General features: G+C 42.5%; 1 protein-coding gene across 4 annotated transcripts in view; it reads right to left on the reverse strand.

Moving 5' to 3' along the window:
- The window catches only part of cdk14 (cyclin dependent kinase 14), a 224447-nt gene that overhangs the window by 108569 nt on the left and 99386 nt on the right, over positions 1-16492 (reverse strand). For all 4 annotated transcript variants that reach the window (XM_063486668.1, XM_063486669.1, XM_063486670.1 and 1 more), the window contains one exon: positions 12764-12887. In XM_063486668.1, the coding sequence (XP_063342738.1) occupies positions 12764-12887 (124 nt within the window). The remainder of the gene's footprint in view (positions 1-12763; positions 12888-16492) is intronic.

A 16492-nucleotide genomic window follows, 5' to 3' on the forward strand; every position in this document is an offset into this window, starting at 1 on the left:
AAACTTTGATCTGTGACAGCTGTTTTCTTGCAGGGCACCTTCTGTTCTTATAGATTAATGAAGCTATCACAAAACTGCAGTTCTTCTCATGGCCACCTGAGGCTGGCTACAGACATGAGTGGACTGTTTAAATGCCCAACTTTACAAAAAAACATGTTTACAGCCTGGCTGGCTTCTGATGGTCAGATATGCTGCTTTGCATGTGTTTCAACTCCCACTGTGTGACCTCGTCTGGGAGGCACTGGGTAGCTTTGGGTATGGGAGTAGTGTAGCTGAATGGTGTAGTGATAACACTACTGTCTTTGGCCTGACCAGGCTATGCATCCAGTCAGGGTCTCCAGGCTAGCCTATACTAACCACATGCCAACGAGAAGCAGGCAACTGGAACATGGAGTAAGTTTATATATCCAAATCAGGTAAGTCTTTTTCAATCGTGTAGGAGGAGATGAGCGACTTTTCCCTGATGTCTTGCAGGTGAGAAAGTTGCGTTAACCAAACCCCTCTCTGTGTGGATTGTGCAGTGAGATGTGGAATGGCAGCAAAGCATCGCTAAGCACCAGAGAAACGACCTCCTGCAGATGAGCAAACATGCCACGTATCGCCTACCACTATCCACACAGCGATTATATGTCGCTGTGCTGTCTGGGGCTGCTCTTTGCTTGAATCAGGACAGCATTCAACACCTCGATTTACCATCATTAGTTTGTTTTCACACAAATGATTTTATTCTAGCTCCCCACGGACTCGCACACTGATTTTCAGCTTTGCAACATCATCACGACTCAAGCACAATGATCAATTAGGCAGAATACACCAAATAAACTTAATTCAATCCCAGCAACAAGATTGTGTAATGAGCAAGATCCTAATCAGCTGTTCCTCCTCCATCTCACTTCTCACTAACAAAATTCGGTGCAGTTTTCCACCCACAGACACTTTGGAGGCGACCAGAATGTTTCATCACTTGCTCACTCACCGACTTGCATGGGCAATAATTCAATAGTGATTTTTACAATGTTAACAGCCTCACAGTCATCTATGTGTCTGCAGATACAACACATTTTAGTTCTTTTGTTCACAGTGGATATGAAGAATCTTCCTTTGTGACAGACAGCGATGTCCCACAATCTAAAGCAGTTCGGTTGCTGTTTTCGGACTGTTCTGACATCTTGAGCAACACCTGACCTTCCCCTTTAAAACCCCATGAATCTCATTGCAGTGGAGCACTTCAGAGCCCTGACCTGGGATATCAAACACACATACGCTAATGGACCTTCAGCCACCTTCATCTTCAGTCATGCCACAGCTGACCTGCTAGCCTGTCCAGGCGGTGACCTGCATGAAGGTCAGTGGTGAATTATACATCACTATCTCACACAACACTAGGGGTCATCAAATATATGGTAGAAGAGCTGGGCTGGAAGACTGGGAGAGAAAACAGAATAAACAAGCAAGCCAGGGAAGGATTAAAATAGTCTCTGTCCCCGGGGGGTAATCAGCCCACTGTTTCACCTTTTGAAGTTCAGTTGAATTTTAAAGGCAGTTTGTAGCTTCCGCCTGCTTCTCCTCCTCCAACTCCTTTAAAATTCAGCAGATTAAAAGATTTACGACATGCTGCCAGCAGCTACTTCAAATACTGGGAGAGATAATTCCACTGAGGAAAAGACAAACACAACAAAATGCAGCGTTTGTTGCTAATTTAAATGTAGACATCCTGCCGTCAAACTGCAGACACACATATAACACAGGTCTACTCAATGAATGTTTAACCTACTCTGAACCCATTCATATAAAGCTGTCATCCTGCTTCTCATCACAAGCAGAGCCTCCTCTCTCCCGTGTAGTTGTAATGCAGTGCGCACATTGGTTTGAACAGAGGCCTGCAGTTTGTCCTGTGTCCACTTCAAGCTTGGCTCCGTGTTAAAATGCCCAACTTCCACCATGGAGTTAGCATCCTGATATCTGTCTGCTAAGCTTCACAGTCACTGACCTGCATGTCGCAAATTTGTTACTGTTGGTGGAGACTTTTGAAACACTTTTAAAGGAATTATCTGACAGATACTATGATCTGCTGTTTCTGCGTGTCGTATATTTGCACCAAGCTACCGAACTGTGCGGTCTGAGCAAACCCTCATTGATTAAGATTTTGGTAGGATAATGGGAACGAGGTGCCAGGATTTACTGAATAGAATAGAATAAAATGCTTTTATTGTCACTATACAGATGTACAATGAGATACAGAGCATCTCCTGCTCAGTGCAAATATCTAGACATCAGTTCTGCAGCACTTTGAAGCACTATTGAAACATGTGCAAACACACATGGAAGTACAATATGTAAAGGCAATATTTGGTGAGAGTACCTTTATTCTTTAACATAGCATGAACTCTTTTAGACAAACTTTCTTGGAATTTCTTTAAGTAGTCTTCAGGAATACGTCTCCAGGGCACACTTCTTCAACAATGTTGCGGTTCAGGCTCTGGGAAGCTCGATATAGGAATGATAGAATTGCATTTTGTCCTTTTCTATCCAGGTATCCTTTTGCTGCACTGATCGTGTGTTTGGGATCATTGAAGTTGTCAAACACTTTCCAGATGGTATATCAAAGAGCATTAAAATCTGATGGTGCTTTTTAATGATCATAGTTCCATCAATTTTGACAAGACTACCAACACCACTGGTTGAACTGCAGCCTTAAACCATGGCACACACTCACTGTTGTACCTCCTGACTTCTTCCATGTGTAATAACAATTTGAACCAAAAATTTGGATTCAACCTACTGCCAATGATTTTCATTCCAGTTCTTGTGTAAATTGTCCTACCTCATCTCCCTGTTTCCCTTCCTCAAGAACGCCTCTTGATAACAACCTTTACACTGACAATTTCTAATGAGGATTCATTGAACCTCGTGACTATGTGGATTACCGAAGGGCCAGATGAATCTCTCGGGTCTTGTGTCAGGTCTTTGCTGGATTTTTTCCTTAATTCTTAAAGACATGACCTTGAGTTACTCTTCGCCTGCCACTTCCAGTTTCCTAAGATATGTCAGGTTTTCAGCTAGTAGTCCTTTAGGAATCACCTTGTTGGTGTAAAAACTTTAGTTTGTGCCTGTCAAACTGTGTTATGTTGCTATAGATTCAATTAAAGATATATGAATAAATTATGGATTTTTGTCATTGGCTGATAAAATTAGCTCTTTGCTAAGTTGTCAGTTATGTGGGGATGCCACACAGAGCCTACGTTAAACTTAAGTGGGCTGGAGATTCCTCTAGAAGTGGTCAGATACAAGAACTGGGCTGATAATGAGGGAAGAAGCAGCCAGTATCCCAAGGAATACTTTGACAGACCTCCAGAAATCCTGGAGAACCACTGCTCCACTTTCACTTGCTGCTCTAAGGCAGCTCCTTGGAAGCAGAGTAGAGCTCCTGTGAACAGCACTGCAGTCATGTTTTATAGGGTAAGTGGACATATTAGGAAATCCACCCTCCCAAAAATGACATTCTTTTATGGACTTCACTTAATAATTCTTTAAACATATACACTTTATTGGAAGGATTTGATATCACGAATGGTTTTATAGAAAACTCTGTGCCTCTGTTAGATCCCTAATTCTTTTATGTTCATGTGTGCGCCTGCACCACCTGCCATCATATCAGTTCATTTCCCAACACAAAGTGGACTGTAATGAGTCTCTGCATGGTAGCTGCCTACATGAAACCAGTCCGGTCATTACCAATGCAAAAATTCATTTTGGTTTCAGGTTTGGATTGAAAAGCACACAAACACCAGTCGTTTGGATTCATCTATCAGACTTCAAAGGACCATCTGCAACCTTCAAAAACCCACAACCAAGTGAAACACACAAACACGCACACACTGATCCCGGTGCTGTGGCGAGGCGCTGGGTGGAACAGCTCACTGGGGAGAGGCAAACAGTCTGCTCTGGATGCCTGCGACATTCCTCCAGCTCCATTGTCACATTGCTTCACTCCTCACACGTCATTATCTCGGCAGCTGTTACTGCACAGCACTCCCCAGAAAATAAACACACACAATCAGCAGACATTAGCTAGCTACCACAGCAGTCAGAAAAACATACTAAACTAGTGTTCAGTTTAGTGCAGCCCAGCACACTGGGCTTGTAAGAAGCTATTCATGACCTTGAGTTGTAGAATGGAGATGGCACTGCGTTTCGCTGGGCTATAGTTTAGCTAAAAAGGCATGAAGATCTTGCAGGTTGAACACTTTTTATATACAAAAGTTCTATTTAGATAAAAATGAGAAACACAGGTTCTCCAACAAAGTAGCAGTAGTGTGAAAAAATCAGGCCACTTTTTCTGCGGTACCTCTGAGCCAGGAATTCGGACAGGAAGCTGCCTAAAAGCATAATAGTGATCAGGAGGTCATTGCATTGGAAGCAGACCCTGGAGCAGACCCCCGCCCAAAAAAACATACCCAAAGACACCAGGGTGATTAAATATTCCATCTGGCCTTGGAATAACTCCATAGGAGATGCTGGAGGAGGTGGGATGTCTTTGCTTAGATTGTAATCTTTGTCTTGCCTTTAACTTCAGGTTCATGAAATGTTGTGTCTTTAACTATCAACACACCTTTGTTGTACCTCAGAGTGAAGTTGATCTTATATGGTAGCTTCAAGTATAACTCAACAACACTTTTCCATAGTTCTGCCTGTCATTTGCATAATTTATGTTATGATATCCACCTAAGAAATGACTGGATTTAAGATCCAATCCATTTGAATAATGCTGATATGTTAACAATCCATTATTAACTCTGAAAGTAAAACACAGGCTGACTGAGGGCCTGACTCTGGGCACATCGGCCCATTCACCAGAATAGTCAGTGTGCACCACAGTGCTGCAAAGGTAAATGCAGACAACAGCATATTTAGAAGCATGATACTAACTTGCTGATGCCTAGCAAGTATCATCTTGGTTTTGTCAGGAACACATTAGTCAAAAAAAGTGATATGGATGGCAGGACTGTGTTCTGGGACCTCGTCTTCCTTCTGCGTGCAAATGCGGCATAGCTGACAGCATGCACATATACACCCTTCTGTGTACATGGAGCTGCTAAATTATCAGAGTGGGAATCAGGGAAAATGGACACAACATTTTAAGTGAAGCATTACACAACATGGAGGTGCTGGGGAGAAAATATATTGCAAACTGGCTTGCAGCAGGACATCAGCTGAGCCATCAGGTGACGTGCACTGGAATTCAGATCAGTTGGTCTGTCTGAGTTTGACTCTTGCTGAACTAATTAGAGTAGTAGCCATTAGCGAACCAACGTTTCACTCAAACTGTAACTGTTTACTTCTCTGTGACACTTTATGGAAGTCAGACCGTCAGCATAGTATTCAGGAAAAACTGCCTGAGAAAAATATTTCTTTAAAACCTGATCTGTGCAAATGTTGCTGATATTTTTCAGTCTGGATGAAAATCAATCACAAAAAACAATCCACAGACAGACAGACATGGCCACTTTCAAACGCTGCTACTGCTGCAGTGTTCCCATGTCTTCAAAGAGCCAGGGACATGTAACAACCCCGCAACCAGGTTCAAAACTCCAAATGCACACTCAGCCAAACTCCCATGGAAAAGAAAATCTGTGAGGGTGATCATTTCACGTGTAAATAAATCTCAGATAAGGTTTCTGGGCACTAACTGCTACCAGTGGTCCAGCTTGTCCATGGATGCCTGCAGCATATGGCAGTGCTTCAGTGTTTGAGCACAAACATGAAAAAGTCTTTCAGCGGGTTCTGGCCAACTGTGGACACGAGGCTGTGAAGCAGGTGGGCTGTGAGCAACGCTCATCTACTGTTTCACTTGTTCCTATAATTAGAGGTCTGTCCGCAGAAGGTTTTCTCAAGTCTGAAGCTGTTCTGTGTGTGAGCCAGCACGTGACCCCATTGATATATTACTGCTATAACTTCAGAGCTCTGAAGCTTCAAACTTAATGTGGATGTAGTGTATATAAAAAAATTCCAATATACAAACACAGTGTGGCACCGTTCCAATTTATCTGAATAAACTGTATCGGTTAAAATTAGCCAAAAACTGCAATTTCTCTAATCACCACTTGAGGCTGAAAAACTAAAATGAATCTCCATAAACTCCAATGTTAAAGTGTTTGCTTTTAACCATGAAAAATATATATTTTTATATTTTTATATACACTAATCCTCAAAAGTTTCAGAAAACCCCAATTTTTCCAGTTATTTATTGCAATTCAAGTTGTTCAAGTCCAATGAAGAGCTTAATATGGTGTAAAGGTAAGTGGTAAACTGCCAGTTAGGTTATCCAAAACTGAAAAATAATGTATGTTTCAGACTTATACAAAAAGGCCTTTTTCAGGAAACACAAAATGGGATAACAATTTAAAGCTGTTCTGCAGCCTGGAGGTTGATCAAGCCTTGAAAGCTGGTGCTACTAATTCCTACAGGTGTTCCAACTTTTTTCTGGATAAATTCAAGGTGTCAGTCTGTACAGTTTGCTTCACCATCAAAAGACCCTCAGAAACTGGGACAAACTCTGACAGGAAGAGGTCTGCAGACCCAAAGCCACAACTGAATCAGAGGACCAGTTTCTGAGAGTTAACAGTTTGTGTGATAGGCGGCTCACAGGACAACAGCTTCAAGCACAGCTTAATAGTGGTCACAGTAAGTCTCAGTTTCAACTGTGAAAAGAAGACTTCAAGCTGCAGGTTTGACAGGACAAGTTGCAGCAAGAAAGCCACTGACATCAGAATAAGACAAAGAGGCCTGCCTGGGCCATGAAACACCGCCATTAAACTACTGAAGACTCGAAGAAGGTATTATAGACTGATGAATGATAATCAAAATAATGCAGGATCTTTGTACGCCGTCGAGTAGGCGAAAAGATGGTTCCACAGTATGTGTCATCAAGTATGTGTGATGGTCTGGGGCTGCTTTGCTGGATCCAGGGTCGGTGACTTGTACAGAGTGAGAGGCTCCCTGAACCAAAACAGCTACCACAGCATCCTGCAGCACCATGCAATATCCACTGGTATGCACCTAGGTGGTCAGGGCTTCATCCTACAGCAAGATAATGACCCAAAACATAAGTCCAAGCTCTGCCAGAACTACCTCAGGAAAAAAGAACAAGATGATAAGCTTGAAAACATGGAGTGTCCAACACAGTCTCCAGATCCCATCGAGCTGGTTTGGGATGAACTGGACAGAAGAGGTTCAGTCAATCCCAGAGATGAACTGGTTCAGAGGTCCAGCAAAGCAATTTACAAGTGCCACACATTTGTGGGAACTTCAGCAACAGATATGGGAAGAGCTTTCTGAAGAATATTTGATTTCTATTCTCAGCTGTTATATCTGCCAAAGGCGTCTGTTGAGTCAAACGTTTAGAATACATTTCAGTCTATAAATTGATTCCATGTTTTTATTTTTAACTCCATTTGGTTTTGTGTTCTATGCTTTCATTTCAGAGACATTAAACTCTCTGAAATGAGACATTAAACTGCATCATTTTCAACAAAAAACAGGAAAAACCTTTGACTGGTAGTGTATATTTTATAGTGTGGCTTTCTATTGCTAATTTCCCTCTTCATAATAATACCTGTAAATGGTTTGAGCTGCACATTTTTATACATAGAACATGCTAAAAAAATCTGCTAGCATCAGCTGTTAACCTATACCCAACATCATTTAAAGTTTATGCCAAAGAGCCCATCCTATTATGTTCCTTGTGTAACACATACTTTAAAGAAATGGGAAAAACAATCCCAGAATATAGTCTGAAAATGAAAAGGCATAAGTACTTGGAAATGTAGGAACAGCACCTTAATTTTTAAATCACAAAATGTTTGTTTATTTAAAAGGCCAGCAAAGCATGGCTTTGTAATTATCCTATTCTTTCTAATTCTCTGTTTAACTGGGATATTCTATTAAGATTAACTAACTAATCCACTTCCACTGAAGTTTCTAAATTAACCAACAGTGAAAGTGTTTGTAGAACTGGCATGTCCACTCAGTTTATAGGTTTATAGGAGTAACTGCTTATAGGTACAGAATATGTGTGCATGTTCACATTGGAAAGCAGATAATGGTCTTTACAGCTCCACAAACAACACAAATCACCCCCTCACACTGCTTCATTGGCCTCAATTAGCTGTGTCCCTGATATGAAACATGTGGACTCCTCAAAGCCTCATTTATGAGGTGGTTGTTTGTGTAGCTCATTAAAAAGTGAGTAAACCCACAGCGGAGCAGAGGGGAGCATCTGGATCAGCCTGACAACCGGCAGCAGGGATGTGAAGCTCTGGCCACTGTAGCTGATGAGAAATCATATTTCCTGGTTCTGCTCAGCACGCTAAATCATCCTGCACAACACACGGCCAGTGCATCTACAATACTGCACTATACTGTATTTTCTGATAGCGGTGCTACTGAAATACCACAAATTGAATAAATCCTTATTACACAGAAAAGGCATTTTTGAATTTAACCCCTGAGCTCTAAGTCATCACTGATGATGATGCCAACCCTGCACGGTCAGAGCACTGACACGTAAAAGAGCCAGTTTTGCCCTTCTTTAAATCCAGGTTGGGTTTAGTCTCTATGATGGCTTATACCTGCCTGGTTTTTGTGAGTTTTTGAGACCTCTACATCATCACTGTGGTTTTTTCCCATTGAAAAAGTGAAATGCATTGCAAATACATTTTAAGCAATACATCCAGACCCACTGATGGATCATTCTAACACTGCTGAGGGAAAAAACAGAAAGAAAGAACAAAATCAGGGAGTAAGATCTCAGAGTTTGATTTATTCTGACGTTAACTCACATCTTAATACAATTTCTCATTACAGCCTGGATCCTATCACCACTCTGTCTCATCTCTACTGAGTGCTCTGCCACCTCTTATTGTGTCTCTCAGCACCTCCTTTGTTGACACTCTGTGGCCCAGTCTGTCTCGTTTACCCCAACCAGCTCCGCAGGCCTCAGCTGTCGACCGTTAGTATTCCTGCTGCCAAGGCAGGGGACCACAGGGAGCCCTGGCGGCCACACAAAGTCTCTCTCTCACACACACACACACACACACTTAGACTTGAACAGCCTTCACCTTCCTCATCTGGCATCCCTCAGGCATCGGCTGATTCTGTGTTTTGTGCATGTTTGTTGATGAGCTCGAGCTGCAGCGACAGACTAATAGGCCAGGGATTTTCATTCTTGCTCATTTGGTATTTTGTCCATTATTTTCCCCTTCTCATTTCCTTCACAGTAATGTTTTAGCTCTAATACATGGGTTGAATTATTGATGAAGCTGCCACCCTCCCCCTCCCCCCATCTGTCTGGGCAGAGGGACAGAGGAAAGGGAGGGAGGAAGGGATGGATGAGTGGAGGAGACAGGGTTAGAAGGAGTTGGAGGATGGGTGGGTGGATGGGGGATACTGGACCAGAGACCGATGGATGGATGGATGGATGGATGGTGTACAGAAGGACTGGACTGTCAATCTGTCTGCCCCCCAGGATGCCCAGCAGACCATGTAGGCAATGTTTACTGAACATGGATCCAAGCCATATGGTGCCACTTCAAGAACACACACAAATTGAGACACACACACACACGATTTTGGGCTAAAATAAATGTAGCAGTTATACTTGTTATACCCAACATGATCTGTCTGGCTCCCCGTCTTGCACAGTTTGGCTAACATACATAAGTAGCAACAAAAACAGGTTACAGAGATGGACACTAAGCACTGCAAATGCAAAGAATGTTCTTACTTGAAATAAATTAGTGTATTTAACTTGATCTATAGTGGATTCTGAAGCTTCTGTCACAGCACTGTGTCTGTGACCCAGTGTTTTGTGTGTGTTTAGTCATATTGTTTGATTATAGGTTGTGGTTCTGCTTGTGTTATATTTTGAGTCCTAGGATTTTGGTCTCTTTGCCTTTCTCATGTTCCCTCTGTCTTCCCAGTCAGTCGCATCTCTGTCTCAGGGTCCAGTCTGCATCTTTGCGATTGTCTTGTGTTTCCTGTTTTACTTTGAAAGTCTTGTCCTATGTCAGTGTATCTAGTTTTGCTCCCTCTTGTCTCGTTATGTCTTATTAGTCCCAGCAGTGTTTCCCATTCCCTCATTAGTCCCTTGTATAGTTAAGCCCCGTGTTTTACTTTGCCCTTTGTCGTGTCGTGCCACTCCCATGTGCTGTGTGTTTCCTCCCTGTTCCTCGTCATCCTCGCTTCTAGCTTCCCAGTATAGTTTCCTACTGTCTTTGTTCCTCGTCCTTAGTTTCTAGTTTTCTGATTTTGGATTTTGTTTTTGCTACAGCTGCCTTTTGAGTTCATCCTTTCATGCCTGTGAGTCCTGCATTTGGGTCCTACATCCTGCCTGCCACTCAGCGTAACCTGACAGCTTCACTGTCTGCACTCTCCTCCTGCACACTGTGTAGTTGTGCACACTTCATTTAATAATTTGTTCCTGATGTTTTTAATCTCTTAACATCAGGCAGGTCACCAGTGACCTGGGTAAGGTTGGGTTTGGGTCTGTTTTCTTTTAAGCCACATGCTAAATATACAGATTTTAGTTACTGGAAGATGTTACATTACAAATGACACAGATATTTTGACATCAAAGTTCTTCTGTTAAAACAGGTGGAAATTATAGAAACACTGTAGCCATTAACCAAAGCTAAATTCTATGCCTCACCTGGACGGGCCATGAATGAGCTTGTGGATGCTCAGAGGCTATGGCAAGTGCAAATACTCCCAGGGTAGTCAATATTTAACTTCAGATTCTTAATTTACTAGTGTCGAGATCTGGGGTTATCACAGGTTGGAATGACTTGGAAAGGCTCCTCCAGTTACTGTGTAATTAAATCTGATACGCAGTTTAATATATTATACTATAAAGCACACATTTCATATGCAGAAGCCTGGCTGTTTGCAGTTGATGACGCTCACTCAACAAATCCCAGAGCAACGCCACCCTGCAGCCCTCCACGCACACGTCACACATCCTATTTCCCTCCTCTCTGTCGTGCGCTCATGCACACAGTTGTCAACAAAGTTGCAGCTGCATGGTAACGATTACACTGTGGACTGTGTGTTTGACTGCTGCAGTGGAGATTGTGGTTTCCATGTTTACTGTTAGGTTAGGCTGAACGTAGCAGTCATCGTTTTGCATTTGAGCTGATGATGCTCTTTAGTCACACTTGCCAAACTCCATCATTACCCAAGGTTTATCCTGGGAATGAGGTGGGAGAGCAGCCATGACAGCTCATGTGACATCTGCCTATATATTGCACAATGCAGTTGGATAAATCCACAGAGAGCTGCAAATCACAGCTCGTCCACACAGAAAACAAATGCAGAGGAGCATGCAGCACAAATTAATTTGGCAATTATTTATAACGAGATCATTTTCCCCAGCGGCAGCGCTCCACGAGATCTTAGGGTCCACTCACCTGCCAAATCCCACTTTGACTCCTGGTTGTGATCATGACATCAGTTGTGACATGTTTAGACTTTTTGAGGATATGTGAGGCTTTCTCCTGTGTTTGTGCGGAGTCGAGTGTCACAGAGTCCGAGACTTATTAATAAATCTCAGTGTTTTCATTCAGCATTTTGGTTTAAATGCTGAGCAGCATCCACAATCACGCCTCGCCAGCTTCAAACAGAATGAACTGGGTCCTGTTGTTGTTGTTGATGTGTGTAGGCTGTAACCGAAAAGCTGCAGCCGCGTGTTTAATTTGACAGCCGCAATAAAGAACTCAGGTTGGGTCTCTCATGCCCCAATCCTGGGTTTCGGCACCACTGTAAACGATGCACGACAGACCCGACCACATGTTCGCACTTTCCAGTACACTTCTGTATTGCGGCCGTCGACTTACAAACACGGCTGCAGCTTTTCAGCAGATGCAGCAGATGCTCTTATCATTAACGTAACTGCCATGAATTTCTTTGTTCTGCTGTAAAAGTGATTCTGATGTTAAACATTAGTTCTGATGACTTTTTGCCAGGTAACTTGCGCCCCACCTGTCAGTACTCGCCACACACTTTGAGAACCACTGTTCTAATGCACGATACTGGCGTCGTAAACTGCCGGGGAAGCTAAAAATCTAACCATTGTCTCCTCAGGACTTTTAAGGAAAAGGCAGCAGGATGCTGAAATATTGGGAAGCTGCTGGGAGAACAAAATGCACGCTCAGCATCACTGAAGGATGATTATACAGGATGCTAACGTCAAAGAATCCTAAAATATGGGTGTGACACAGTGGAAGGAGCTCAGCAGAAGCACCTGCCTGTTCACCGTGATCATGTGACAAATTCAAATTATAACTACAATTTAACTCATGTAGGAAGAAAAACGCAACATCAGCTCCACTCACAGCAAGTTTCCTTTTGTACATCAGCTTTGACAAGCAGCCTCTATGTTTAGCTCAGGAGAGCACAGCAGCAGCAGTGAATCTCCAACCTGAATTTATTTATTTTATTTATTTTATTCTGGTGTGTTTAACAGTTAATGTTAAGACACATAATTTAAAGAGCTCCTATCTTAATAGTAATGAAAAAACATGGTCAACCTTGAGTAAAAGCAGACTGAAGATAATGAAGAACAACTCAAACAAGCAGTGTGCATATAACACGAGTAATGACTGCAGATAAATGCTGGACTAACTGTTTCACCACCACACGAGAATCTGCCTCATCTCTAAGTTTCACATGCACTCTTATCTCTGACAAAAAAACTGAATTTGCTCACCAAAGTCGGCGAGTTTCAGCTCTCCAGTGTCGCTAATGAGGAGGTTTTGGGGTTTCAGGTCGCGGTGAAGAATGTACCTCTGGTGGATGTAGGACAGACCTCTCAGCAACTGGAACAGGAAGAGCTGGAAAACAACCAAAAAACAGGTGAACAGAGGGAAGTGACTCTGACATAACTCTTTACAAACGTTACACTGGACCAAGACGGGCTCTTTTTCTCCATCATGCTTTAACGATTATCCCGATATTTGTCTCTGCCTAAATCTCCATCTTTCTGCTGTAGCAATGACACTGAGCAGGCGTGGAGTGCACAGAGGTGTGGAAAAACCTATTCATCACTGAGGTGCTGGGACTCCACTCCAGTGCAAGTGAAAACAGGCATGAAGCTTACATGTCATCTAAAAAACAGTAAAGGCACACACACAGACACCCCAAAGATCAATGTGGAGCCATCAGTCAAGAACACAGTCGTGCTTCCTTCCACTTGAATTACTGAGGACTGCTGCATTGACTGCTCAGAGCGAGCATATTGAAGTGTTTACACCTTTAATACGGCCTTTCCAACACATGAATTGTAGCTTGTATGTTTAATCAATCTGGCTTGATTTTGCTGGTAGTCTATTCGCTATTATGGGAGATCTTCAGAGAAAGGAGAAGAAGCGACAAAAGGAAAGTGTGGAGGAGTGTGAGATGTGTATGAAATCGCAGCAAACATGCAGAACTGGTTGGAGCTGCTGCCTCCTTTTTTATTGCCTGTAAAGGGTGGGAATTTGAGCCAGAGGACTGCTGACAGCACAGAATAAGAGGGCACTATTATACGAAAATCAGTCTGCATTCGCCCACAAGGGACATCATTCAGCATCCTTGCTTTGATTTCTTAGTTTTTTGCATATTTGTCAAACGTCAATGTTCCAGATCATCAACACACTCTAATATTAGACAAAGATAACAGTTTAAGGTAATGTTTTATTTATTAAAGCATAAAAAACCCTATCCAGCCCTCCACCCTTTGTTCAATCATGAATTTATTGTGATTAAACCCCATTTTTTGGAAAGTGAGTAAAACTTCACTAGCAACACCTAGGCCTGTTGAATCAATAAACCCCTTAAATATAACCTGTGTGACAAAGTAGGGTAAACTAAAATGTGTCAAAATGCAACATATCATGCCAGATGATGAACAATGTCACTGGTTACAAAGGTTACAAAAGCATTTTGGAAGCTTTGGGACTCCACTGAACCAAAGTGAGAACCATTATCTACAAATCAGAACCCTGGAACAGTGGTGAACCTTCTCACGGGTGACCGGCCTACCAACATTACGCCAAGGAGCATCGACGGCTCATCCAGGAGGTCACAAAAGAACTCAGAACAACATCTGAGTTCTTTGACCTTAACTGCAGACGTGACTCACCTCAGTTAAGGTCCAAGTTCATGATTCAGCAGTAAGAGATTGGGCACAAATGACATTTATGGAAGAGTGGGGTGGCTGTCGCTCAGGAGGTAGAGCAGGTCAGCTGCTGATTGGTGGTTCGATCCCTGGTTCCCCAAGTTTGCATACCAAATATCCTTGGGCAAGATACTAACCCCGACTTGCTCTCCCATGCATCCATCAGAGTATGAATGCACAATGAATGAATAACAGTATGAATAACAGTTAGAAAGCACTGAAAGTATGGATAACAGTGCTTGTGTGAATGGGTGTGTATGGGTGAATGTATAGAGCGCTTTGAGTACACCAGGAGAGCAGAAAAGAATCAGCCCATTTACCAGAATCAGTTCACAAAGCTCATCTCACATTTGACAAAAGCATCTTGACGATCCCAGTGCTTACCAACTCACATTCACACACATTTATACTCCAATGGATGCATTGAAGAGCAACTTGGGGCTAGTGTCTTGCCCAAGAATATTTGGGATCAAACCACCAGCCTTCCAAACAGTATGACCTGCTCTACCTGCTGAACTACAGCCACCCAAAAGAACATGACACTAACAGTCAAACATGTTAGTGGTTGTGAGATAGTACAATGGACGACTTGCCATAATTATAAGAACCGTGAATCCTGATCTCTACCACAAAATCCTAACCCATCAGTTTGTGCCCTAAAGTTCAGGGTCATCTTAGTTAGGCAGCAGGACAATGACCAGCAAATCCACCTCTGATTGGCTCAAGAAAACCTAAATGAATGGCTGAATTAAAAGAATTCTGCAAAGAAGAGTGGACTAAAATTCCCCCACGGTGATGCGACAGACTCACTGCCAATTATCACAAATGCTTGACTGCAGTTCTTGCTGCCAAGGCCATCACAAGGAGAAGAGTTACAGGGACTCTGAAAAACAACCAATACCATGAGATTTCTGCATAAACCTAGGCTTGTCTGTTTATCATTTTTTATACATTTAACAAGGACAATTTTTCTCAGGAAGAAAAAATGATCTGTGCAAATAATGCAGCATGAAGCCAGTTTGTTGAAGCCATTCTGGGCCCCATGAAACACTGGGTCTGGATCTAAGTCATCGCAGGCGTTAACACTAACCCTATGCCTGGCTAGTGGCACCTGCTATATTTTGCAGAAAGCCCCCAAAAATCGAGAATTTCTTTGGGAAAAATGTGAATAGGTTTTCAAATGTGTGTCAGTAAGAATGACAATTTTTCAAAGACTTGGAAGTCAAATATTCCGATTGTGATGGTGACATGTACCTCAAAGGGTTAGCCATGCTCAAGGAATTCATTTATACACACAGTTCACATAACACAATCAAAGTGCAAAGTAGAACCTGATTATAACCGAGGTTCTACAAATTAAAAACAATTTTTGCGCTTCTTTGAAACCACTCATGAAAATGCATGAATGCGCTTTTGCTGACACATTTAAAATGCATGTATTTAGAGACACACAGCACCTCAGACTGACTACAGCCCTCATAAATCCATGTTGCACACACAAAACTATTTTAGGTTTAAATATATACTTACTGCAGAAAGTGTATCTGCTGCTGTCAACTTAAAAAAAGCTAATAAGACAAATCCTAAAAGGACCCAGAATCAAAGCTTTACTGAGCTTGTTTTGTTTTCGCCGCTCAGATGCTCAGATCACCGCCCCCTCCCCCTCTGCAGACGTGTCAATCAACACATAATGAGGTGTGCACGACGCAGCTCTTCATTTTCTTCCAATTTCAGCATTCCTCTGTCATTTCTCCCCTCTCACTGATACCGTAGTCTTGGCCAATTAAGCTGATTGAAGCACCGTGCAGTCCAATCAGGGACGGGGCCCTGTCTGGCATCTGGAGTCACCGGGTCAACAGTTTACTATTCCTGGACTCGGTGGGTGAGAGATGAACCGCAGTGCAGAAAATTAGCATGGGAAATGTGTTTACTCATGTATATCAAACGCACTTGTGAAAAGCCCTCTCCCTGTTAGGAGCACAACTGCACGGTAATAAAAAAGAAAGAGAAATCTCTCTTTTATTCTCACATCAATTCACACATCAAACACTCCTAAAAGGAGATTTTTTTTCTCCTCTCTTTTCTTGTTTGGCTTTGAATGGAAATACCTCGGGTCCATTTGCATTCTAATATCTAAGGGAGAGTGAAGTGCTGAGGGCAGTTATGGGAGGTTGCTCTGACAGTTTTGACAGTAATAACAACAATAATACTCTATCCTCTACTCAAGACTGAACAGTTTTCCTGTTAAACTACGTAGATCCTCCCACATGAAGAGAAGGA

Source organism: Pelmatolapia mariae, linkage group LG10_11, assembly GCF_036321145.2.
Source record: "Pelmatolapia mariae isolate MD_Pm_ZW linkage group LG10_11, Pm_UMD_F_2, whole genome shotgun sequence".
Lineage (NCBI taxonomy): Eukaryota > Metazoa > Chordata > Actinopteri > Cichliformes > Cichlidae > Pelmatolapia > Pelmatolapia mariae.